The 27,030-nt window shown below is 40.1% G+C and overlaps 1 protein-coding gene across 2 annotated transcripts in view; it reads right to left on the bottom strand.

The window, feature by feature from the left end:
* The window catches only part of MET (MET proto-oncogene, receptor tyrosine kinase), a 92,372-nt gene that overhangs the window by 8,351 nt on the left and 56,991 nt on the right, over positions 1-27,030 (bottom strand). For both annotated transcript variants that reach the window (XM_069850912.1, XM_069850905.1), the window contains exons 9-16: positions 24,480-24,644; positions 23,507-23,606; positions 14,712-14,930; positions 8,343-8,489; positions 6,188-6,344; positions 5,243-5,383; positions 2,633-2,863; positions 167-247 (exon numbers count right to left, since the gene is read on the bottom strand). In XM_069850912.1, the coding sequence (XP_069707013.1) occupies positions 167-247; positions 2,633-2,863; positions 5,243-5,383; positions 6,188-6,344; positions 8,343-8,489; positions 14,712-14,930; positions 23,507-23,606; positions 24,480-24,644 (1,241 nt within the window). The remainder of the gene's footprint in view (positions 1-166; positions 248-2,632; positions 2,864-5,242; positions 5,384-6,187; positions 6,345-8,342; positions 8,490-14,711; positions 14,931-23,506; positions 23,607-24,479; positions 24,645-27,030) is intronic.

The following is a 27,030-nucleotide window of genomic DNA, read 5'->3' on the forward strand; positions in this document are numbered from 1 at the left end:
ATGCCTTGTGGTAATCTAATGTCATTGGAATTGCTCCAGAGATGAATTTGATCCAGCTGCAACTAAGCATCTTTATTTGTGAAAGTGCTTTTCGCTGCACTTAATTAGTTCACCCTCATTTTCTTTGGAATGACGGTAATGTCTCACTATTAAACATGTAACTCACTATTCAGTGACTTCACAGCACAATGAATTTTCCTGCCATCATTATCTAGCAATGTCCCATGGTACACACACCCAAAATGTCCTGTGGAAAAAAAGAAAGATCAGCTTTAATATGTAAAATTAGCTTTCTGATATTTTCCACTGGCTAACAATTATACTTTAAGAAAGTGATCACACTCCATTTCTGTCCAATACCCAACACTTGTGACACATACTTCATAACTAATGCATAAAACAATCATTACATAAAACTGTCACTACATAAAATAAAAACTCTATTTGCCACATAATTGATATTTCTTGACCTAGATGGAAAATATAAATAATGACAAGGCTGGTGTCACAATTGCTTCATATTCTTGTAATGATTATGAACACGAAAACCATCTCAGCTCATCACCACTGTGCTCTCGTTAGCTACATGTTAAAGGAGGGCACTGGAAGGCACAGGGAAGCAATTAGAAGGAGCTGATGTGACCACTGACTCGGTGGTTCCCAGCAGTTTGCAAGCTGATGCCTGCTGGTCCACAGGACTGCATAGCCTCGATGCATCTTCAGGGAAGTTGCATAAGGAGCATCACTGTGGGTTTACAGTCTCCCAGGTGTTGCTATTCCATGGAAAACATTGAGAGTTAAAATGTTGAGTGGTGTATTGACCATGAAAGGTTTGTGAATCACCGTACCAATCACAAACTGACAACATCACGAGGTGGTAGTTTATGATCTATGCTGTGGCCTAGTTCCTACTGCAAAACATCACTAAAAGATGATGAGTGAAATTTGCCTTCTAGGGGATGGCCTAAGCAGTGAAATAAACCGCCTGTGACACAGAAGTCCTTCCTGATTCTGTGCTTTCTTGTCAGGTGAATGGGATAGTCTGCAGAGTGGGGAAACCTACTAGGAGAAGTCAGGTTAACCTGTTTAAGAAACAGAACATTATGCTCCAGGCATGTGCATTTATTTATCCAAATCATATGCGCACGTAATGGTGACTTTCCTTCACAGATGTACTGTTTACTGGGTACTTAAAAAATATTAATATTTGCAGTTAGAAAGCAAAATATTTTTTGTCAAGTGTGAGTTCTGCAGAGAGAACAAGACTATCTGATTAATTCTACGAGGTTCCAGTCATAAGTGCTGGTGAAAGCCGAGTTGGCTTTGATTTTGGCTTGGGTTAAAATTAATACGAAGTTTGTTTTATAAAAGCAACTAAAATCCCATCAGACCACAGATTGTTTGGAGCCTGGGCACAAATCCTAAAGCTTGGATCGGGTGTGTCTGAAATATTTTTGGGTTTGGCCCATTTCTAGATATAGAGGAGAAAATTAAACAAGGTTAATTATATTGGTGTCATTCCTGATATTTTTCAACATTTTAAAAAATAGGAAATTACTTGGCCTTTTCTGAAACAAGAAAGAAAAGAAAAAGGCCCACCCTTGCTTTGGGGATGATGAGTGTGTGTAATACGTGGCAGGGAAACACACTGACTGCTTGATTTGTAGCTACTTTCCTGCAGAAGAGGCATTAGCAATATCATTTATAGCCAATTTTTTGTCAGTATTCTGATACTCAACAAGAGACCTTTCATGCATGATCTGCAGAAGTACTGAAAATCCAGTTTCTACTTGGTACTCAATAGTACAGTTTAATAAAAGCCAGTAAGAGATATACTGGCTTGGGCTGTGAAAGAAGGAGGAAACCTGCTTACAGAGATGTAGAGGAAAAGGGGTGATGGTAGAAAGTCAGAAAAATAAGGGCCTTGCTGTATCAGGGACAAAAATAAGGGGAAGTGAATCAGGAGCTACACAATATTGCAGCTGTGATGACAGAGGAATGAGGGGGAATGGAAAGCTGCTGGAGGGTGGAAACAAAGAGGGAATTCCTCAGAGCTGGGGGAGACTTGTGGAGGGAAAAGGGGTGTATGCATTCCACCTGCCCATGGAGACTTTCACTGAACACACTAGTGACTGCAGGAGGTTTCAGTGTCATGTAGCAATCCTGACAGCTATCAGGCTCTGAGCTCAGTATTGCTGATGCCCCTGCCTCAGCCTCATCTGCTATTTAGGCATGTGCCTTAGGCTTGTGCAATATTCTGTGGCAGCCTCACTCCTGCTCCACAGCCTTGCGGAACAGAAGGCCCTGCCTGAACCTTTCCATCACCCAGAAAAGCGTGAGAGTGAGGCAGCTGAAGGGGAATCAGCAAGTCTCTGAGTTCAAAGGGGCCCCGTTAACTGGCAGACTGCTTCCTCCCTCTGGTGTCTTCTCCAACTGAACAAACATGCAACCCTTCATCTGACTTGAGAGCAGAGCCCTTTGGATCCTCCCTGGATTTAGTGCATGGGATGCAGTGCTGTAAGAAATAAAAAGCTTGAAAAACCTCTGTGTAGACACCTTATTCAGAACAGTTTATAATGAATGTGTGTGCAAAAAGAACAGCAGTTTGCAAGGCAATAGTTGTGGTACCCACCTCTTCCTATTACTTCACTGAAATGCACAATCAGGCTGTCAGCACCAATAACCACATGCTGCACTTCTTTGACCAGGTCAGGGTTTAAGGCACTGATGTCAATGTGGACATTAGTTTGGAGAAGTGGACTTGCTAAATCTGAGTCCCCGCTGGACAGAATTGGGGAGAGGTCAGAGTGAGGATACTGGGCAGGTCTGCACGATCCATTCTGAGACATACTTGGAAACTGGTCTGCAAGATGAACAGAAACTGTTATGATCCTTTTAGACTTCTCCTTGGGGAATGAAGACTTTTATTTAATTAGTGAGCAAGGTTTGAGTTTATCAGTTTGGGAAAGGCTTGGCTTTGCAGAAGTTTTGGTCACAAAGGGAAAATGAAAATATGCCTTGTTAATCTTCCAGACTCCAGGAAAACTGTGTCACCAGAAACTTATGCTTGTCTCAGGTCTACTTTTATGAAAGCAAATGGCAAAACTTCCACTTTTCTGAGGAGATGTGAAGAAGCCTTGTCACATCTTGCCAAATGTAGTTAAAGCATTTCTAGTACTTGGGAGTAACAAGAATTAAATGGAAAATTGACAGCAGCATAGGAGGAGGAAGTGAACAATTAAAAACATGAAACCTTTTATTATTGTTATGTTCTAATTTGGTAGGTAACTTCACATTTCATGAAGGTTTCCAAACTGCTGGTGACTCGCTATATTTATCTAATGGTAAATATTCAACCAGGGAAATGCCTAGAGGTGATTCATATCCTGTAACTGCTGAAGATAATGCAGTTGGTACTACTCATGAAAATAACATGAGCCAGCTGATTTAAAATAGTAGAAATTAAAATGTTTCAGTCAAGCCAGGAGTATTTATTTGAGAAAATTATTTTTGTCAACAGCGTATTGTTCAGGTATTTCAAATAGCTGTTGTTTGAAAGGATTTTTTTTCTAGTATTTGCTGTAATAAAATCAAGGATTAAGTTTAATTTACACCAATTTCAATTTGGAATGATTCCAGTGGAGTAAATAAGCAGAATTTAGCCTAAGGGCAAAAAGAAAAAAAGAATAAGTTTAACAAAAGAAATTATCAGATATTTTATCACAAAGTGTAAAAGGTGTCGAACAGACGTGTTTTATATATTTATGTATAAAACCTGGGAAGTTTTCATATAGCGCTGTTATCATTCTAGGTGCTGAGAAAAACTCAGCGTTGCTCTATCTAGAAGCAAAACCACTAACCCTTCCATTCACAAAGAGTTTATGTTACCAAGGGCAACTATCTACTTAATAATCATGGTAAAATATAAAATAATTTTTACAGCTGCTACATTTAAACTTGCATGTTTTCTAATGCTCCTGTCCTTTTATTCTTTGATGATAATTGAACATTCCTACAGGAACGTTAGGTGAACAGTCCTGCTTCTTCGGTGCACTCTCTGCCATGCTCTGTTAGTACAGAGTGGTCCCAGGATCGCTGCAGATTTACCTTCCACCAAGGTTATTTGTGTAGTTTTGTCTCATGTACCACTTTCCCTCCTAACCAGTGGCACAGACTTCCCTTTTCCTTTGGGAATCTTTCAGTTAAGAAACGTCCTGTGTGAGCTGGTGATGGCAATTAAAGAATCATAAAGGAAGCTGGGAATGGGCCTGCTTCTCAAACAGCTCTGCTGCTGGGGATTACAAAGGTGGAATAAGGATTTGGACTGATTTCTATTGAGTTGTATATGGCAGACTATGACTATATCAAGACTAACAAATACCTGTGATATCTCAAATATCACAATTTGGTAACTCCTAATACTTGAAGACTCTTTACCGGTAATCACAGAACAGGGGCTCCACACATCTTAAAGGACACGTTCAGCCTGAAGTGGTATGATAAGCACAGTGGAGTGCTTTTCTGGAGAATATCCACTCTAAAATGGTGTCATAAGGCACAAAAATGTATTCAGCATAGGGTTTTTCTTCCCTCATGCCCACCACCTTGAAAGTGAACCGTGTGTTTTCTGGCCCTGACATCCCAGCACACATGGACTTCCACTTGATCTATCATAGTTTTCACATCTTTTTAGTGTAATTTTTAAAATGATCATTTCTGCACCATACAACATTCCTTTTCATAGGAAATGCACGAACACACAAAAGAATATCATTTTATAAAACTTCATTGTCCCACGTTGGGCTGACAGAACTGCTTTATGATGACTACCTGAAGTCACTGAGACATACTATACCTACAACCACTTGATGGTATCCTTAAGAATCAATTTTTCAGAGTGAATTGGTGTATGGTGTAAGGAACCTCGTGATAAGTCAAAATCATTCTATCCACCAGCTCCTAGCTAATTGTGGAGCATACTGACAGTGATTTTTTACTAATAGTATTTTATATGTTCCTCCAACCTGAGTAAAATTAAAAATCCTTCACATAGTAATCTTGGGAAGCACCAGAGAAGCTCAGTTAAAACAAAAAAAACCTGTGAGCACGTGGAAGTCCTGCAAAATGGAGACACAGACAAACCAGATGAAAAAGTAGAATTAAGATATTGATCAAAATAGCTATAGTCTGAAAACATGAAAAGCAAGATGTATAAAACAGCATCATCCATACAGAGGCATACCTTCTAGAAAAGTTGATCTGTAGTCTACAGATTCACTTGAAACCATTTCTGTTGTTGGACTTACACTCCTTGCGCTCACCAGCCTGTCCAGGTGAGGAGTGTGCACTCTGCCATCATAGCGCACTAGGTCGCTTCCCAGATCTGAAGAGGGAGGAGAAAGAAATATTGGAAACCCCACGTTTACTGTGTTTACTGCCAACATTCAGTTAGGTATTCGTTTAAGATTAAGGTGTTCTGCTCTGCTGAGAAGAGGGCCCAACTGTTGTTGAGGCAAACAGGTGCAGGGCCTAAACTTCACCTACTTGAACAGCACAAGAACCTCTATAATTTGTGTTAAAGCCCTGCTCTTGGCCAGTATGGAAGACACAAGAGATCTTTAAAGCCTCTGGGGCCATCCGCATGATCTAACTGTGATATTGTGTCAGGTCAAGACCTGGTTATATACTAGCTCCCCTCCTCCTTCCTGCTTGCATAGTGCAGTGGTTCCCAATGGAAGGAAACCCAGACACACGAGCCAGAGAGGAGGCATGCTCTGCCTAGGTCGAGCAGGAGACCAGGATATCACAATGCTCCATCTTCATAACCTAGGCACAGCCTAGAAGACTACATGGCAACTGGATAGTGTTGAAGTACTCGGGATTCCATGCGTGTCTTTTCCTTGTCCTTTCTTCCAAGGCTGAATGGGGAACAGAAATTACTAAGTTTTCTTAATAGCTCAAAGTTCCTCCAAAATCCTTCTCCTTTAGGCATAGTGCAGCCCTTCACCCAGCTCAGGCAAGAGCCAAGGGCTGAAATGCAAGTAAACATTGGACTTGATTGTGAAACGTCTGCTGACAGGCTACAACAGGGCATTGCATGGCAGTTAAGCCAAACACAAATTGATGCCAGTTTTTAAACTGTAAGATATAATAATGGAATTATTTGATGGAATTGACTATCATGGACCTTTAATTTGTTTCTTCTTCCTTCTCCAGAGGAAAAACACCAAAAAGATGAAAATTAAAACTGATGTTGAAACAACTCCAGCAATTAATCCAGTGAAATTCTGTTCTTGCCGGATCAGCACTTTTCCAATAACTGTTGACAAAACTTCTTGCTTCCACTAAAAAAAACATGAAGAAAAAAAAATTGTGATGATTTCAAAAGACAAGAAGTAGATTATTAGTACTAAAGTATGAGCTGATATGTTCCATATGTATTAAATCTTGATTTCATGTTGCTGTACTACTATAAGACATTGGGAGTGGAGAAATTATAACATTGGTGTATGCACAAGCATTTTTATGACTCATTACATGCCTTCAAGTGCTCTGGTAGTGACACAGCTATGTCTGTGCTACACCACACACATGCAGTCACACACGCATTCTGGATAACAGGGTCCCACTGGTACCAGATGTTAATTCAAAATGCTATATTCATATTTTTACTCAAGTGATGCAGGGAAATGTATGGGCCCATGGATATGCGGACTGACACGTATGTTAAAAAAAAAACTAGCCCAAATATCTTTAATATGTGCCTTTCTGGCATAGATAAGCCGTAACATCAAACCCTCTGTTGACAGCATGCCTGCATTTTAGTTCCCAAGGTCACGTGAGCCTGTCCCTTGCCAGCTTCCAGTTTGTGGACAGTTTAAAGAAACAAAACAAAATGAAAAAATACCAATTCCAAAAATCAACAACCAAACAAACACCAAACAGCTAACAGGGAAAAACTGTTCTAGGTCACACGGCACTAGCTCAGTCAGTTGGAATGCATTTGGCCATCTTTTCTCTTCCTCCTGTGGAATTCATTCCTCTGGGTACTGTAATGATGGATTTGCCCGTCAAAAGAGCAAATTTTCTTCTTCACTGGGCAGACTGCAATTTCTGAGGCTCCTTGCCAGTAAACAGGCAGAAACCTTATTTAACCCCTTTATGTTGTGTTCTTTTCTATGTATTAAATACATATCGTGCACATCTCTTCCTGAGAGGTTAAGGAAATATCACATGGTGGAACTGATCGAATATAGCGCCAGTCCTGGTTGCAAATGTAAAATACGAACAGGTATAGAATGCCACATATGCACAAGTATTGTATGAAACCAGGCACTTACAGGTCTGGGAAACAGATTTGCCAAAAGGAGACCTGCATATAATTTTATAGCTTGCCTGAAGCATTCAAGAAATTTAATTTGTACTTGTCAAAATTAATATTAAAAAATTAATATTTACTCTATTAATAAATCAAATTAGCTATTACTATTTACTTAGATTGCAGGACCCCATAGGAATACCATTCATGGCCTAGGAGCCTATTGAGATGAATGCCATAAAGACATAGAAAAAATAGATAGTCACCATTCCAAAGGGCCTACACGGACTGTGATCCTAGTCACACTTACATGACTGGCAAAATTTCCACTGTTCTCAGTGAATCACAGTCCACGAGGGTCATATTTCATAGTTTAAAGGTAATCCCCTTCCACTGTGATTATTCTGTTTTTATATTTAAAAAAATTACAAAGCTTCTGAAAGATTTGTGTCTATTTCTATGAATCATTATGTCAAAACCGTCTACAACTTAAATTTGCAGTAGCAATCTGAATGACTAGTGAGACCACCTCTAGAACAGTAATTTTAGAACTCAAACGTTTCTCCTAAATGTCTGCATCTTACAAAAATAATTGAAATGAAATTAAAAACAGCAGAAAAAAAATATTTCAGAGAGGGTTTATTCCTCTTGACTGCAGCAGAATTTTTTTGCTGAAAAAAGGACTTGTGAGCTCCAAAGCAAACATACTCCATTATAGCTTCCCATTCTTCCCCTCTTGTGTTTGGATTAATGACTGTCATTTTATTCCTGTGCTTAGTTTAGGTCCTGCTTTGTGCCATGGCTCCAGAAAGTCTCTATACAAACAGGTAATGACAACAATGCGGATAATATTTCTTTTAAAATAGTCGATACTATTTGAATCTCCACCCCAAACAAGCAGGGATTAAGATATCTCTGTAAACACAGGCTTATGCTTAAATGTAAAATTTATAGGTTCAATAGTGACATTGGGAATGATAATAAAAATGGCATTAATATCTCATGTGTGGTTTAGCTGCCTCACCTCTATATTTAGCTCACTGCTGGATTTCAGGAGATCACTAGGAACCGTACACAGAATTGATTCCGACTGCAGGAGGAGATTTTCACAGCTTTTATTTCCAACTTTTAGCACCTCTCCTTTAACAGCTTCTGAATCAATATAATTTCCCTTGGAAAAAAAGAAAATCAATGCTATATTACATAATCATCTTGTAAAAGTTAAGAAGTCCTTTCATTACCTTGGAAAATGTTTATAATGGAAAAACAATTGTGAAATAAAAGACCAATGCGAATTTACATTGTCCTGTCAATATGCACGTATCAGGTTTCTTCGTGTAAATGAGAGTTTTTAACAGACTGGCCAGAAAGGGTGAAGGAATTTTCCCTAATATCCAATCTAAACCTTCCCTGGTGCAACTTGAGGCCATTTCCTTTTGTCCTGTCACCTGTGGCAGAAGAGAATGACACCAACCTCAACCTCCTTTCAGGCAGTTGTAGAGAGCAATAGTCTCCCTTCAGCATCCTGTTCTCCAAGTGGAACAACCCCTGTTGTGCTCATAAGACTGGTGCTCCAGACCCTCTACTGGCTTCGTTGCCCTTCTCTGGACATGCTCCAGCAGCAAAATGTCTTTCTTGTAGTGAGGGGCCCAACACTGAACACAGCATTCAAAGTGCAGCCTCACCAGTGCCGAGTACAGCGAGACAATCACTTCCCTAGTCCTGATGGCCACGCTATTTCTGATACAAGCCAGGATGCTACTGGCCTTCTGAGACACCTGAGCACAATTCTGTTGGTCCTGTTTAGATTTTTGCCTGATTTGCACAAGAAAGGAAGCATTATGTGACTGTTGTTTAAACAAATCTGGCATTATATGATCCACAAACTAAAGGCGTCTCAAACAGTTTGATTTGCAGGTGGCTATGGTAGCAGGAATAAAGCTTTCCAAAAGAAAAATATAATTCTAATCGTAAAAATGCACAAATCTGTTAAAAATCACATAACATAGACCAAAGAGGAACAAACCCTGGTTAAAGATGACAGCCTGAAAAGTGTGCTCCCTACTCGGAAAACTTGAGTTCACATCGCAGACTTGGATGAAATATTATTCCTTCTGGTATTGTGATAGTAGTGTCCAAAGGCCAAGTTCAGCATGTTTTGTGCTAGGAATGCAACAGGATTTAAGAAGCTGCCCTACCCCGTGTACAGCCCAGTTTAAGATTAAAGAACTGGCATATTAAGCAGGAGTATAAGAGAAAAGTGAGGATGGGAGTAACACCAAGACAGGGTGTTTATGTGGGCTGGATCTAGGAGTTTCTCACAAAAAAGGTGGAAGGTGTTGTGGCTGACACTGCTACAAAGCCAGTCTGAGGGGCAAGAAAAACCTTATTTTGGAATATGTTTTGTGTCTTCTGCAGAATCAGACTGAGCCCTGGCAATGTGTTAATAAAAATATAGTAGAGACAGTTTAACATCCTCTTTCGACTGGCAAAGTGACAATTCAGGTGAGTGCTTTTTAATTGCTGGTCAAAAATGTCCATTTTGCACTCTATCTACTTGGAGCCATTCTGTTTGGTGTCAATTAAGTAAATATTCAATGTTTATTGCTCATTAGCATGGAGGCGTGCTGCAGATAGTGAGCCATTGATGTTTAGATCCTTTCTTTGAATGATACACCTCAAAAGACTTGAATGGGGGTCTTCCATCTCCAGGATCAATATACTACCCTGGAGACTGAGTGAGTGGCGTCTTTTTTCCCAAAGGAAAAAGAAAAATAATGCTGATGTTTCCTAAGGTAGTCCTTAACCAGCTATAATGAAGACAGTAGGTTTTACTTATAATGATTACAGTTATATCACATTTAATGTAGTATAGTTTCAAATACATTCAGTATAATACCTCAATATACTAAGTGCTTCAAACCTCTTACAGCAGTGGTTTTGCTCTTCCAAGGACCACAGCATGTGCCTATGACTTTAAGAAAAGGAGGAAACTGACTCCTCTGAGAACTGAGAAACAACATTTTTTTAAGTTAAAATATGTATTACTCCCTTCTTGCTGACCAATGCCCTTGCACGCAAGCTGGGGACGCTAGTTACTAGATCAGCTTTTGCAAATCAAGCTAATAGACCAACTACCTCACAACTTTAAAGAGATGGGAATAATTTAGGTGAAAGCCTAGAAGCAGTAAAGGCCACAAACCAGGGTGTGGAAGTTTTGAGACTGTTGTCAGAAGAATTTTTGCAGCTCCTAAGCAGAGCAGGTTCACTTGGGAAGAACAAGGAGTCACTGCAGCTGCAGAGCCTCCACTTCAGCTTGCTCATTAATACCAAGGTTTCCATATTGCACTCGATTGGACTAGATATTGAGAGAAACAAAATTTTCTAAGCAAAGTGGAAGATTGAATATAGAGTGACCTATAAAGAGACAAGAAGAATTCCTTAAGATTATCTCTTAAAGAATGCGTTGTACTGGCTTAGGAACAGAGGAGGCAATTTGGTAAGTCTCGTCCTACTTAGTTTTAGGGATGATGCACCAGAGGACAGCCAAGACCTCAGATGTGATGTGTAACATGAAATGACAATTGTGCTACTTATTTTGTTAGTGGAAAATTTATATAACTTAGGTCACCTAGCAGCCCATTCTTAGGCCTCTTTTGGAAGCTTACAGAGAGACCCCCACTGGCTTGGTGCATGAGCATGAGCCCTGAGCAGGCCAAGCTTCTGGGCAGACTGAGGAAGCCATTTCTTTCCTTATTTATTTGTTGGTTTTTCTTTCCACAGGTAGGACACAATGGGCCCTGTCAGCAGGCCACGCGTCAGGTCTGGGTTAGTGACTCCTGCAGGAGGTAGTTTGTAGACTTTGTCCTCTTGAGCAGATCCAGGTCTTTGGTCATCCCCAACAGCAGAATACCAGAATTTCTACTGCTCTGAGAGCTTCCCTGTTGTCAGGAGACAGGAGCATTTCTGTAATAGTGTCTTCATGTTGGTGAAGCAGAGAAGTGCCTCAAGCCACACTGCAATGACCCCTCTGACTGGTGCATGGTGGGCACTGAGAGACTTCAAAGAGCCACATACTTGGCAGAGGATGACACTGATGATGTGGGGCTTTGAAAGGCTTGGCAGTGTGGAAGACAAAAGGGCTGGCACTGAAGATGAAGGGCTGGCATTCATGGCACACAGCGCCCTAACTGTATTTTAGATAGAAGACTTAATGCTTTCTTGTGTGTAACATTTTCTTACAAAAACATCTTATGGTCATCAGGGGAAACCAAACAGAGCCTTTCAATTGGTACTCATTGTCATTTGATGAAAGCCAAATATGTCACACTAGATTAGTCTGATTGAAAAACTTCTGATAAAAGCTCCCTCCGCCCCTCTGAAACTAATTAAGAAAAAGATAAAAGATCTTTGGTTGGACAGAACAGACTGTTCACTGGAGCAACCTGCCATTTAATTTCATGCTGAGCTTGCTTAATTACTGCACAAAATATGACCACGAGGCATGTAAACTTGTGTGTGTGTATTTTTGAATGTGGGTACAGAGCTAGTGAAACGTGTTGCCAACATGGCTTGTAATGATCTTTTGGCTCCTGACTATAATTAATGAAAGTTGCCTCAGTGTTTTGGTACAAGAATCCCACTATACCTAATTCTATTTAGAAGAAGATGTTAAATTGGTGCTTGTTCATGCTTTGTTCTAGGGGACCAGCTTTCACTAACATTGTTCTCCAGTTCATTGCCAGGAAATAATCAGGGCATGTCAGTAGACATCTGTGGTATATGCCATGACTATAGAAGACGGCAATATTACAAAATGTGACTTTGGTCAGTTGTCAGTGGGACAGTCAGCCAGCCTTTCTCATCTGAATGGCTTCTTCCCAACAGTAAACAGCACTAGAGATTTCTCCTTAAGGGAGAAAAAAATCTTCAAGAGTAAAAGAAAGAAAAGAGTAAAAAACCACCAAATTTTTAGCCTCAGTCCCTCAGAAGGTTATGGAGCAAGAAGATTATGGAACAGCCAGCACTGTTGGTGGATTTTGCCTGGGCAGGTTGATTACCTTCTATGAGGAGATGACTGGCTCTGTAGATGAAAGGAGAGCACCAGACAATTATTAGCTTGATTTTAGCAAGGTTTGCAGCACAGTCTTCCCGAGCATGGAAAATAAATTGGGATGCAGTGAACTGGATGGATGGACCATAAAGTGGGTGAAAATCTGACTGGCCTTCAGCTCAAAGGTTTGAAGCCTAACAAGTGGCATTCCTCAGTGGCCGATACCAGGACCAATACTTCTTAAAACCTTCACCAACAATTTGGACAAAGGGACAGGATGCACTGTCTTCGCACTTTCAGATGACATGAAACTTAGGAAAATGACTGAGATATTGGAAGGAAGGACCACTGCTTAGAGTGACTGTAGCAAGCCGGAGGAGTGGGCCAGCAGGAACCTCATAAATTCAACAAGGAGGATGCAAAATCCTGCACCTGGGGTGGAATAACCCCATGCACTGAGACATAGTAGGGATAACATGATAGAAGGACACTCTACAGAAAGGACTTGTGGTCCTTGTGGGCTACCAGGCGAAATCAGGCAGCAGTGTGCCATCATAGTGATGGAGGTTCACAGCACACTTCAGCAGCAGCAAAGCCACTAGGTTAAAGGTGCTTGTTTCTGCTCAGCACTTATGAGACCAGACCTGGAGAATTGCGTCAAATTTTGAACCCCACAGAACAAGAGAGGCTCTGACAAATGAGATGAAGTACAACAGAAGGACACTGAGCCAGGAAGACAGCTGAAGCTCATGATGCACAATGCAAGGGTGGTGGAGCTGGGCTTTTTAAGGCTGTAAAAATCTCCGTTCATGGAAATAATCAGAACTCATCTAGACAAGACAATAGGGAACTTGATCTAATTTTTAACTTTTTCTTGTTTTGAGCAAGGGGGTTCAACTATGAAGACCTCCAGAGGTTCCTTCCAATCTAAGTTATTCTATGACTCTTCTCACATTAGTCTTCTTTCCAATCGTTTGATATGCATGACCTGGAAAATACTGGAAAACACTGCTATCACTGTACAGAGGCATTGAGCCATGCAGTAGCTATATATTCCCAGCTCCCTGTTGGCCTGCACACCAGAACTCTTTCTAGCGTTTCTCCATAACTGAACAGGAGAATTGCTCTGTATCGAGGAAGGACTGATTGTATGGCCGAGAGTCTCAAGTAGAAAAACAAACAAACAGAAGAACAAACAGACAAAACCAGACAGGTTATTCTTTGGAACTTGCCCAAAACACTTTGTGGAGGCAGGTCATTATTCAGAGAGTTTGACTAGAACCCAGTATGGCTTAGAGAAGCTCCGAGGTAACCCCCTCTGATTTGCTGCAGCTAAGAAGCTGGCCCACTGGACATCCTGGAGTCAAAGACCTCAGGGCTTCAAAATTTCATGACTGTTACAGATGAAAAGAGTTTTGGTTTACAGAGCTATGGAGGAGTTACATAAAGAGATGAACCAAGTCTTAAGGCTGATTCTCTTCTGTAAAGCATTTTTTATATATTATATTCTATGTAAATTATAGATATTCTAAATAAACATGTACATAATAATAAATTTTCAAACACATTCATTATAAATTAGAAATATGTGTATTTATAGTGTCCTGTTTGATACTCTAACTCAGAAAAGCACTAGATTTCAGGAAACTGCACTCATAGAATGAATTTAACTTTCTCTGCAGCACTCTTGTACAAACCAGACGGTGCCTGTTGGGGCCTTGAATTCCTAAGAGATGTTTCTCAGTTCTGTGTAGGCTATTCTCAGTGCTCTTTTAACAGGCAGTTAGCATCTACTTTGCATTTTTCATGGATTTGTATATATTTAGGCTACAGTGGAGACTGACTCATGAATGATTTTGTTCACAGGCCAGTTTCTCTCAGCTCTAGAGAGCCAAAGCCACTAGGTCACTTTCTAAAGGCAACTCTATGTCTTTTGTGAACAGGGACACAAAACCATGTGAGAGTAAGAGCTGGGACTTCCACTCAGACCACACTTTTCAGGTTCTGGGCTGCTGGTCAAGTTTAATCCTGAACAGGTGATGCAGCTCATAGAATTTGGAAGCTGATGCAGCGTCATCCTCCCACGAGGGTGAGGAAAGCCCCCTTCCTACCCAGCCTGATGCCAACAACCACCCTGCTACATCTGTGTTTTTGACTCTGCATCTTTTAAGTTGTGACAGCTATGGGCTCAGATGAATACAGTCCTGAACGCACTGTTCTCTGCCTCTCTCTGCCCTTGCTTCCTTGGGGCTTCCTTTATTTCATCAAAGTGTCTGTTCCACACTATGCTGCTGATGTTCACTTGCAAATAATTGAAAAATTTATTTCAACATTCCTTACCTTAATTTCCAGAACGTTTTGGTTGCCTCTTGAGATGAACAATGGCTTTTCAAAATGCTTAAATACAGGATTATTAACATAATCAAAATCAAAGTACAAAGAGCTGACACCATCAAAAATAAAGAACACTTTGGTTACAAATGGGGGTTGGAGATTGAAAGCTTTCAGTGAAGGAGTTGTACAGCAGATTATCTCTGAGCTAGAGCGGTGGTTACATGCCTGTAAGAGAAAAAGCGAGAGGTAATTAGAGTAAGTACATACATAGGAAGTCACTGATGAACGTAACTGTTCTTTAACAATACACATATATTGAAAAAATAAACACTAGAGGTTTTGTTCTTCTTCAACCAAAGCAAAACCCTGATCAGTGCTACACAGCATTTATTTAGAGCTGGGAGAAAAGTATAAAAATTTCATGTCAATGGTGTTTGCACTCTTGCTGAGGAAATGTTCAAGTAAACAAGCTTCCTGTCCTGATTGTTCACAGCACTTTTAAAGTAAATATTTTGCAGATAATTAATGGAAAATGATCTCCAAAGCCAAGGGCCATCAGGACGCTATCCTGATGTACTGGAAGCCATAATTCAGCTTTTACCTGGCTTGTGTTAGAGTGACTGCCACATGGATTTCTCTTCCTTTTATACTACCAAAGCAATAGCAAGGGACCACCAGAGAAGAAGGTAAAAATAGGACCAATAAATCTGATTGAATTGGAGAAAACAAAAGCAAATCACCATTTACCCACAGCACAGTTAAGCTGCTGTATTTCCAGAAAAGCACTACAAACGCTGAGAGCAAGTGCTTTAAAGTCAAAACCACTGTGGGCTTCTGGGTCATGAAAGCTCAACAAAGTGTGTATCTGTTGAAAAATGTATTTGTAAGGCCCCAGCTGTGTCTCATTTGGTGCTCATGTATGCTGGTGTCATGCAAGTCCCTCCTGGGAGTGTTGACTGTGGGATGTGCCTCATGCTTCATCTCCTGGGACCAGGGGTATGAGATGTTTGCCACTCACCGCTGTGCAGGAGCTGCCTGACAACAGGCGTGAGGCCACGCTTGCCCCTCACTCTGCTGTTATTCCTTTTGTGGGCCTTCTCTGGAGGTGCTTCCTAGGGGAAAGCTGCCACCACACCCCACCCTCCAGAAGACCTGCTAGGGCATCCTTTGTGCTGTGGGGATGTAACCTGTCTGGCCAGGGTGCTTCCCTCTGTCCCGTAATGCCTTGACACAGGACTCATGAAACAAGCAAGACAGACTCAGGTCCTCCCTAAAAGGACTGTTGTGTTGCAAGCAAGGGCAGCAGGAATTTGCAGTCAGCCTGATCTGAAGCTTAGTTTAGGGAGTGTGCAGAGATAATGTGAATCCTTGTAGACGGGATTCACCCAGTCTCCATCCAAACACCTTCACTGACGTTAGTTGTCTAAATTCCCTTTACGTTCAACAGAGGGAAACAGGTCACCTAGAGTGGGATTCATCTGATCTGGTTTAGACAACAGCTTTAATTAGATTAATGTTGCTCTAGAAGGGTCGAATTCTCTCTCTTGACTGTGAAGGTTTCTACATGAATAATTTGATTATAATGTCAACAGCACATCAACAAGCATTGATGAGAGACACGGTGGGTGCTGGGCAGCATCACACAAACTGCAGTGTGGCTTGTTTGTGATTGTATTGTGTACTCCCCTCACTGTGCCTCCCTTTCATGTTGCCTACCATGAATATGGTTGAAGGACTTCTGGCACAAACAGAGTTGCTTGAGCTCCACAGAAGCATTTCTCTTCCAACTGTATAAACCTCCTGTAAGTAATTCCCTATACACTGTTCCCTGACAGCAGAGATTGCACTTTTTTTATTTTTTATAAATAGAATGGCTGACATGTGGCCTGGTAAGAATAGGGCTTAGCTCCTAGTCATCATAAATCTTACATTTGTTCTACAAGAAATTTCTCTGGAAAACCAACAGTGCTGTTGAATACTTTTGTACATCTAAAGAAAGCTAAAAAAATATATATTTTTCTGTTTTCTTCTTCAAATTAAATTGGTTGTCATTATAAAATGCTGCCTGAAGGAGCTGTGAAATTAGTTTACATTTTTCTCTAATATGCTAAATTAATGCAATATAATTTTGCTGTTTCAAATCAGTGACATAACTGTTCCAACTATATCAGTTATATACTCACATTAGCTTGAAAAGTAGGATTAAATTAGCTATCTACAAATCAACACTTTTTTTTCTTATCACCACAGCAATTCATATTTCTGTGCATAATATTATGAAATCTTGAATCTGCAAAGGGAAACATTTTCAAGACTCTGAAACTGAGCACTGGAGTTTGAGAGCTGTACTACAAGGGGTACATGCCTGTGAGCTATGAGCTTGGTACTCAGTTAATTAACTTGGTGCAGCTCCCAGTGACGCTAATGGGACTTGCACTCATGTAACTAGCAGCCCATTTAGATTCTTAGCACAAAATTTGGAATATTTGTGCATTCTCCACAACAAGGTAATCTGTGGGACACAAGACAAGGCAGCGTTTCACTCCATTTGCCTACAGTATTAGACTTCTTGCTCTTTTGAATACCTTTTTATACATCATTTACCATATCTCGGGCTTTGTTATATCACATGGATCTACAAATTAATTTGAATCAGTATGATAATAATAAGATGCATCATTAGCGTAATGTATGATCTAGTCATACTTTTCCATGATATATGAATATTTGTAAAGATATTGTGTCGATTCTAAAAAGGGATTACTAAAATATATGTCATTATAAAACCAAATATGTCCCAGGTAATCACTGTATCTATTTGATTAATGTAAATTCATTAGACTTTTTATCTACTGTGGAGTAGTGATGTACCTTAAATGAATAGCAGTGGTATTCATAACTATGTTTGTGGCTATCTATTAGAATCAGATACTTTACTTTATCAGGCTGGTCTCTAAAGAGGAAGCTTTCAGAAAATGATAAAAATCTAATAATACTCTTTGGAGGGGATCCAATGTGACTGATTGGTAAGGTCAAGAAAAATCTTATTTGCGATGCCCTTATTGGTACATGATTTGACATGACATTTTTACCTTGAAATTGGTTTTAGCAATTGAAGAATATGACGGTTTAGTTTTCAAGAAATATTGGATTGAGGATCTATAAGAAAAAAACTCTAATTCAATCAATTGCCTTCTCAATTAAGATACTGCCTATCACCCAGCACCTTCAACTTTTATTTAATTAGGCTTTAAAGTAAATTCACTTTAAAAGCTAAGCCTACATTTTTCTTCTGACTAAAATCTGCATCTGAAGACAATAAGGAAGAAAAGATGTAAAAATCATGGAGCATTTCACAAGGATAAGTAAATACTATACCCTAAGGGGAATAATAATCCATTGCACAATGCATATGACTCATCACTTAAAGGTATGTATTCTTGCTTCATTTGTAAAATATGATCCCCGAGGCAATTAATTCAAACCTGACATACAGAATCTGAACTTCAGTGCCCAATTCAATTTTTTTCACTCTGACAGAACAACAGAAAAAGTATGAGGGAGGATCTCTGAGCTCTAGAGGTCTCCCCGCAGCTGACCCAGATAAGAGAGGTGCAGTTGGATGTGTATTACAGGATCTGTAGCAGTCAGAAGGGAGAAAAGGGCCAATTTGTCCTTTCATGAAAAGTAAACTTTTGGAGTTCCATTGAGGAATGAAAGATGAATGCAGCTAAAGACAAGCCAGGAGACTCTTCAATTGTCTTTGCCAAAGGATGATTTCTCAATCGAAAGAGATGAGAATTCAGGTCTGACTTGAGGAAAGCCTTTTCAGAAGGCTTTTCTGCATAGGTGAGAAACTGAGCAGTGACACTCAAGCAGGGTATCTTGTAGATTTTTCAGAGAACTCACAGCCTTTTGCTACCATTTTGGGTAGTGCAATGAATGGCATTAATAGATTGGTAGCATTTTTATTCTAGTTGGCTTCTTGGACAAAGGCATGGGAGATGATACTTCAGCTCTATCAGATCATTGGGCAAGAAGGTAGAGTAAAACCTCTCTTGCTCTGGAACCTGAGAGCCAGCCCTTTGCACAACCTGAGCAATACTGACCGTGAGTCTAAGTTCCTCCCTGGGTTTGGAATGGTCAACATACCTGCCAGAACCATATCATTGGCACTCTGGTGATTTCATAGCACAGGCATTTCCCTGACACCCCCTGCTGTACTCTTTCCTTGCCAGGAGATTTGGCACAGAAAGAAAGTTCAACAGTTTCTTTCCATGAAGGAAACTCTTTGCTGGGCTTCTGTGGCAGGTTTATGCCACAGAGTCAACACAGATAGAGACTCCAACCTTGAGTGTCTTTGGATAGGTTGTCAGGCAGTCAATAATCACAATGTCACCATCCACAGATTCCACAGAATTTCTTCTATCATTATTTAATAAATCTAAGGTAGACACTCACAGGTGAATTCTGGGCATTTTGATGAGTGTTATGAGCATGCACTGTTTGCAGACTTGTAAATATTGAAGGAACTTTAGGGTATTTTAAAATTCTCATGGAATACAGCAGGAAATAGCATCTAGCAGGGAACACAAGAAAAGCTAAAGATCATTTAAGAGGCTGGTTAATGGAGAGATAATGGAAGTCCGTGGAAGAGATGATCTTGTATAGCTACAGGGTCAGTTGTTGAAGGTAATGCTCCAAAAGGTGCTTCTCCCTAATTTTGCAGCCTTGCATATTTTGGGACTTGGACAGTTAGGAGGGATTAAGCTGTGGGAATATATAACCAAACTAGTTAAAGGATGGAATGTAAAAATGCTACAGCAAAGGACACCTGAATAAGCACTTGTTCACTATTGGGAAATCAATGCAAAGTACAGGCTTTTCAAGCCTCAAGTGCTTCAGAAGCAGAAGAATAATCTAGTATAATTTATAGCTGAGGTTAAAAGACACTTATTTTGTAAACAATCTCCTGACCAAACACCACTGCAAACTGTGTAAAGCTTTTTTAGAGGCACAATACAAAATGAAAGGAAGGAATGAGCTGCTTCTTTTCTTGTGCACCCCCCCCAAGACCTGGATATGCAAGTAGAATTGTATGTAAGTAGAAGGTTTTTGTATCTTTATGCATTATCTACAGCTGTTGCAAATTTATACAGCACTGTGTAAATTAATATATTTTATTCCTAGTCTGAACAAATGGCTGAAAGAATTAATGAAACAGAAATTTAAAAGAAACACATTTCAAGTATGTGAACATATGGTTCAATAATTCTAGAACATTTTTTTCACTCATTGAAATATCAAATTCAAAGAAGGCAAAATGTACAATTTTGGCAGTGTTAACATAGAATGTAATATAAACACAACTAGTGTGAGCACAGTATTGAATAATTTTAAGGAAATTCAAATAAATATGAAATGAAATAATAACGTTGAAACAAGGCAATTTTGCCTTACAGAAGAAAAAGTTTCAAAAATGTTGAATTTTGAACACAAAAGCTGAAAAGATCAGCTCAAATGTTTCTTCTATAGGGGGCTGCCATATTGCCCCAAAACTCTTCAGTCTCAGTTAAATTGGATTTCTTAAGGCGAGTTGTTCCAGGAAAACTCTTCTAGCGGTTGTATCACTCATCTCTTCCACTGGGATGGAAAGAAATGGGCAGAGAAGAGCAAATGTCCCAGGGTGTGTCTGCTGGCTCTGCTCCCTGAGGCTTTCGGATGCAGAGCATCCCCAACAGCTCCTGCTGCTTACAAAAGTAACCTCCACTCACTCTGTGACTCCATCAGGGCCCTAAGCCACAATTAAGCCTGAGAGAGTGAATTATGGGCTTAGAGAAAGAGAGCTGACAGGAAAAGGTGAGACCTCTTTTAAATTGGGCACCAACTGTTTTAGGCAAATGGAAGAGGGTCTGGGAGATGGCAGAAGGAATGAGCAGAACTCTTGGGAAAAACACCAGGAAAATCTGGAGTGGTCTGGACTGCTTAAATTGGAAAAGAGAAAGGTTGAATCATAATGTAGTGCAAATAAGTAAAAATAGCAGGAGAGACTGGTAATCTGTTGTTTGTATCCACTGAAGGTTAAACAAGAAGAAAGCTAATTAGCAGCTAGGATTTGGGTTAATTATTAGAAAGAAGTCTTTCCAAACCACTAGGTAAGCAGGTAAAGCAGCTCTCTCCACAGCTTGTTTAAGCAAGGTTGTGAAATTTCTTTCACAAGAGGCTTTAATAACAGCCTAGACAAATATCTGTCAGGCAGTGGTCTGTGTAAATTTGCTCCTGCTGCAGGGAAGTGGACCAGGCTAGGTCTTTGTGGTCCCTCCCAGCTGTACTTTTCTTTGATGCTTTGGCATGCCTTTCAGTTCTGGCTCTGGTTTTCCCAAGAGTCAGAGTTTCTGAATGCTGACAAAAGCAGCTTCTTGGTGGAGGCTGGTGAGAGAAAACTGAAAAGGGCTTAAACAACAATTAAAAAAAGCAAGTCAGTTACTTCTCCTCTTCTAAACTAAGGAAGCAAGAAGATACATAAGCTTATCCATGGGACTTCTTGGTCATTTTGGTGTGTGTTATGCTGTTTGTCTGGGTTTGATCTATTCAGGACCACAACCTGTCTTCTCCTTTATAAGATGGGTAGCTGGTCATTACAGTGCTCTAGATCCCTGCTTGACATAGTTCCTTATTGTCTATTTTTGTAATGAGTAGATGAAAGGTTGTTTTCTTGTCATGTTGCTCATGCATAGAGCCCAGAAACTCCATTGCAGGATGGGGTAGGCTGCAGCCATAGGCATCCTCCACCAGCAATTTCCTCAGTAATCTTGCTTTGCCACTTAGAAATGTTCCCCTTCTCTCTAAGAACTAATAATCCCTAATTGAGAAATAAATTCAAGGTAAAGACTAGTGGTAGAACAAATGGCAAGCAGAGCTGGGCTGCCACAGAGGCAGGAAAAGCCACTGAGTGCCAGAAGCCTTTAATTTCAATAGAGCAAAATATATTACTTGGGCAGTGTTAAACACTAGATAATAGTCTGTTTGTTTATATTCCACCCTTCGTGCAGGGAGAATGAATTTGTGTAGAGCTGTTTTTACACTGGGACAGATTCTTAGAGATCAGCAGTGGTAAGGGACAGATATTGTTATGGAGAAGAGGGGTCAGATGTGCCTCTTCTTGTCTGTTGGCAAATGTCACGCATACTGCAAAGTATGAAAAGAAGAAGAGTAAGGGAGACAATTCTGACTGTCTATGTCCATGTTGTTTTTCAATAGAAGGTTAAAAAGCAGAATGGGAGAAAACCACTGCTCAAAGGAAATGTTGCTTCCCAGTATTTGGGGGAGAGAAAATAAATTTTGTAGGTTTCATTGCCTGGAGCTGCCAGTCACTTTCAGATAGTGGATTTAGTTCTTTAAAACTTCAGACACTTTCAAATCTATTCCAATTCTGAGAAAGCCCCAAATATTTGACAAGCCAGGTATGTAGAATCAGGGCCTGAAGAGAAACAATATTGCACATTCTCACAGGGGAACAGAGAATGTTTCTTTTTACTTCAAAAGAAAGTCTGCTTAAGTCCACACAGAACAAATTTTAAAAAGCTGATTTTGGCAATGATCTTCTCTTTGGAAATCTTTTCTTTGGTATTTAGAAATAATCATGCCCACGTTACTAAAAACCTAATAAATTTTGAGTTTAGTTGATTTCACTGAAATGTTTTGCTTTTGGAGTCATGGGTAAAGGGTGTTTTTGGTAACATTGAACACTGTGTTTCATTGCAGGGGCACTGATTTTCAGATTAAAATCTGAACCCATTAAATTACAAGCCACAACTACATCCAGCTGAAATTCAGGTCTTGACACTCATAATGTTATACAAATCAGGATCATGAAGAATATTATGACCTTGAAGCTATAAGAGACTGCAAATTTGCAGACATACCTTTTAAAATGCTTTGAGCAAGCCCAGGTCTAACACTTAGAATTCAATAAAGGAAATGGTGTATGATGATCATTAAAAATAAGCTACGAGTACGAGCAGTAATGTAGCTTGTCATAGAGAGTGTAGGTCAATTTAGCTACAGTTAGGCTAAACAGAACTTACAGGATAAGAAAATGTTGCAGATGCAGGATAAATATGTAGATAAAAGCTTACAGAAAACTGTTCCAGTACAACTGGCTGATAAATGTTCTCTTTGCCTTATGGAAATTAAAGTAGATCAGATGGTCATGTCTTATTTAGATTTAGACACTGTCTGTTATCAACTCAGGTAACAAGAGAAGGCTCAGATCTTCGACTGACACTCTGTTCATACAGAGACATCCAACTGTAGAAGTCCAAACCTCTCTTAAAACTTAGTTGCTTGACTTTGATAAGTAAAGATAGATTTCCCCCAATATGGAATTTGGCAATCAGAAATTATTCTAAATAATTCTTACTTTTGATTTACATATTTCCTTCTCCTCTTTCTTTGATGCTTGTTCCATTTCCCTTTTATATCCATACTTACCATTTGTATATATTTCCTACCTCTCACAGTAGCATTGGAACTTGCCGCGTAATCTGACACATCTATACTGTGTTGTTTAGTCTGAGTTTAGTCACTGAATTTGCATTGCTATATTGCAATATAAGAATCTTGTTACCCGATACTGTAAAATTCTTATTTATTTGGAAGAGGTTCCTTGGAAAATACCAAAATGTCAGTGGAAGCCCTGAAGTTTCAGGCAAAATCAAAGTATTTTGACTGAAAATTCTGTGCCATTCACCACACAAAGATGACAGGATAACAGATTGTCTTCTCCAAGACTGACTCACCACAGAGAAGTTCATTCCCAGTTTAGGTACAGTAATCACCATCTGAGGAAAGCACACTGAGTTCAAGTTGATTCCCTGAGCTGTGATTGTACTTCCACCACTAGGCAAAAATAAAAATTAAATAAATAAAAAAAGGAAGATGAGTAGGATAATGATACATCTGCTATGATAATCTTAATTACAAATTACTTTTTAGAGTAAATGACAACATAAAACCAGAATTAGGGATATATGGGGTGAATGCAAATACATGGTGTTAAGCAGTGAGATTATTTGTATGGGAAACAAATTTTACACTTGCTATAACATCTAACCGTATAGAAAAAAAAGAAAATTATTTTTTTTTTTATTTGCTATCCCAGCATATAAACCAAATAAGTACATTTTAAAGAAGGGTGTATACTTGAACTTAGCTTTTGCTAACTTACTTATTGCTTTCAGTGGTGCTGAAAAGGGTGTCTTTTTTACTGCTGAAGTTTTTTTGGCAAAGGCAGATGGCTTGGATTAAAGCTACTGAGACCATAAATATGTCACTTAAAAAACCCACATATACTACAATACATATATGTTCATAATATTTATGTAGCGCTGGATTTAGACTATTTTAAAATCCATTTGCTCTCTTGAGTTCTGCTGACTTGTCACATTAAATGATTTTCCTCACTAATCAGTGTAATGTCCAGACACAGTATAGAAGACACACTTAGCTATACAGGAGATATCTCAGCAGGACATCATAGGTACGCTCAGCAGCAGCTAGGAGTTAAATCACATAAAGAAAAAAGGTGCCCTTCCCCCTCCTCCTTCACCTCTGAAAGGAAATGATCTGCCCTCTGCAACTGCACCATAATAGAAGCAATTGGCATGCCAGATAGAGATAAAAATGCAATTTCTTTTGATAGATTGCTGCATAGCATAGCCATTCTTCTTTCATTCATTACTTTTCTTATTCCTAGAAGAAACTTTTACTCACCTAAGAAAAGATTTGGCTGGATGAATTTTTAAAACAACGGGGTCTTCTCTGTATGTGAAATGACTGCTTGAGTCTCGAATAGCTTCGTCAATTCCCACCCTCACACGATATTCCTGGGGAATTCGTTGTGCCGGAGTGTAGCACTCCACAGTGCTTGCTGATATGCTAGAAGGACAGAAAAGGGCTTGCTTGTCAGCTTTATAAAACAGATTCTCTTTAAAATACTGCCTTTTACTAAGCCCCAACCCTGCCTAAGGATCCGTTTGTAAAAAAAATGTCGATTCCCAGGCTGTCTGATCATATTGCAGTAAATAGGGTGTGAGGTAAAAACACCAACATCACTACTTAGGTTCAAGATTCATCTTAAATCGTCTGCCTTGCACCTTGCCAAGGGGAAAATCAGCCACATCAGCCCCTGCACCCCGCAGAGGGTGGAAACTGCCTCCATGCTTCAGGCTTAAGAAGGATGACTTGTTCTGTTGTAAACAAGGGATAATTCTTTCTCTTTCCAATCCACAGCATTCACCATGTGTTAAAACCCTCACTTTTGGGCCCCTCACTACAAGAAATACACTGAGGTGCTGGAGCGCATTCATAGCAGAGCAACAAAGCTGGTGAAGGGTCTGGAGCACAAGTCCTATGAGCAGCAGCTGATGGAGCCGGGGTTGTTCAGCCTGGAGAAAAAGAGGCTGAGGAGAGATTGTGTTGCTCTCTACAGCTGCCTGAAAGGTGGCTGTAGTGAGGCGGACATTGGTCTCTTTTTCCCAAGTAAGCAGTGATGGGACAGGAGGAAATGACCTTAAGTTGTGCCAGGGGATATTTAGATTGAACATTAGGAAACATTTCTTAATTGAAATGGTTCTCAAGCATTGGAACAGACTTCCCAGGGAAGCAGTTGAGTTACCATCTCTGGAGGTATTTAAAAGATGGGTAGAAGAGGTGCTTAGGGACATGGTTTAGTGGTGGACTCAGCAGTGCTGTGTTTATGGTTGGACTCAATTTTAAAGGGGTTTTCCAACCTAAGTGATTCTGTGATTCTCTGATCCAAGAAAAGGGACTGGGGTGGGGGAAGGGATGCAACAGCAAGTCAGAGATGTCCTGCCCTGAGGGCACCTGCTGACTCCAGGCACTGCTGAGGGGCAAGTAGAGCGTAGGAGAGGGCAATGAGAGGGGCAAAAGGCTGAAAATTCAGGATGAGCTGGCTGAATTCATAGAATCATAGAATCACCAGTTTGGAAAAGACCCATTGGAACATCGAGTCCAACCATTCCTATCAAACACTAAACCATGCCCCTCAGCACCTCATCCACCCGTGCCTTAAACACCTCCAGGGAAGGTGACTCAACCACCTCCCTGGGCAGCCTGTTCCAGTGCCCAATGACCCCTTCTGTGAAAATTTTTTTCCTAACGTCCAGCCTGAAAATTCAGCACCGCAGCAGAGTCTCCAGGATATTCGCCTTTTCCTTGCTCTCTCATGGTTGTCCCTGAAAGTCCTCATTCTACATGAGCTCAGTGGGCAGTAGAGGAGCAAAGGATCCTGAAGCTTAGAGCAGATAAGTGGCTGCAGAGAGCAAGGCTCATCAGTGAAAAGATAAGAACTGATTGGACAAGCAAATGCAACTCCTGTGGCTTGTTTCAGTAATATAGGCCAAACCATATCCAGTCTGTGGAAGTCTTTAACCAACTTTTAAAGGGAAAAGTAAATATTTGATCCAGACGTGCTCAGAACTGGGCAATGCTCCTAAGAGGGAACATCATCACCCAAGAAGAGAAATACTTGCTCTGAGAAACTGGCTAGGACCTGAGAAGTAGTCTCTGGAGAATGTGGCTGGTGGGAAAGGGGGGTGCAGGGGATGCTTACTGGATAGACCCAACTATGGTTTGATACCTAGAAGTTCACCTGACCAAAGCAGACATCTATCTCTGAGCTGGCTGTCATCTCACCCCCACAGTACGTCTCAAATGGATCGGATGAACCATTCATTATGAGAAACCTTACATATTTGTCCATTAGTTGACCAGCTGAGATAATGACATCAATAAATGTCATCCTAAACTATTAAGTAGTCACTGAACAGAAGTGCTGAAGATCCTGATAGCAATTAAATATCAGACTTGAATACCTAAATCCCTCTCCTGATTTAGTCAGACTTAGCTAATTTGATCAAGAGCATGCAATAAATCATTTACCAGCAAAGAATAAAATTTAGCTCTCCTGAGTTTGAGTCTAACATTAATAGGCTATCGCTTCCCCACATTTTCTGCAAATGTGATGTTTCACCACTACAACTCTTATATTCAGCTTTTATATTCCACACAGAGCACATAGAAGATTCTTGACTAAGCTCCTACTAGATCAAATACAGAGCAACAAGAAATTCTGGCTTAATCCTCAAAACAATTTTATATATACCAGGAAATGTCCCAAACTGATGCGGCCTCTAGTTTGGAGTCTGTTCACTGACAACAGTGCAGAAATAACTGTTCCTCTGCATGGGATACACATTCACATGCTGGTCAGGTTTCCACCAAACAAACCAGCAGGAAATGT

This window comes from Phaenicophaeus curvirostris, chromosome 1, assembly GCF_032191515.1.
Source record: "Phaenicophaeus curvirostris isolate KB17595 chromosome 1, BPBGC_Pcur_1.0, whole genome shotgun sequence".
NCBI classification, from domain to species: Eukaryota; Metazoa; Chordata; class Aves; order Cuculiformes; family Cuculidae; genus Phaenicophaeus; species Phaenicophaeus curvirostris.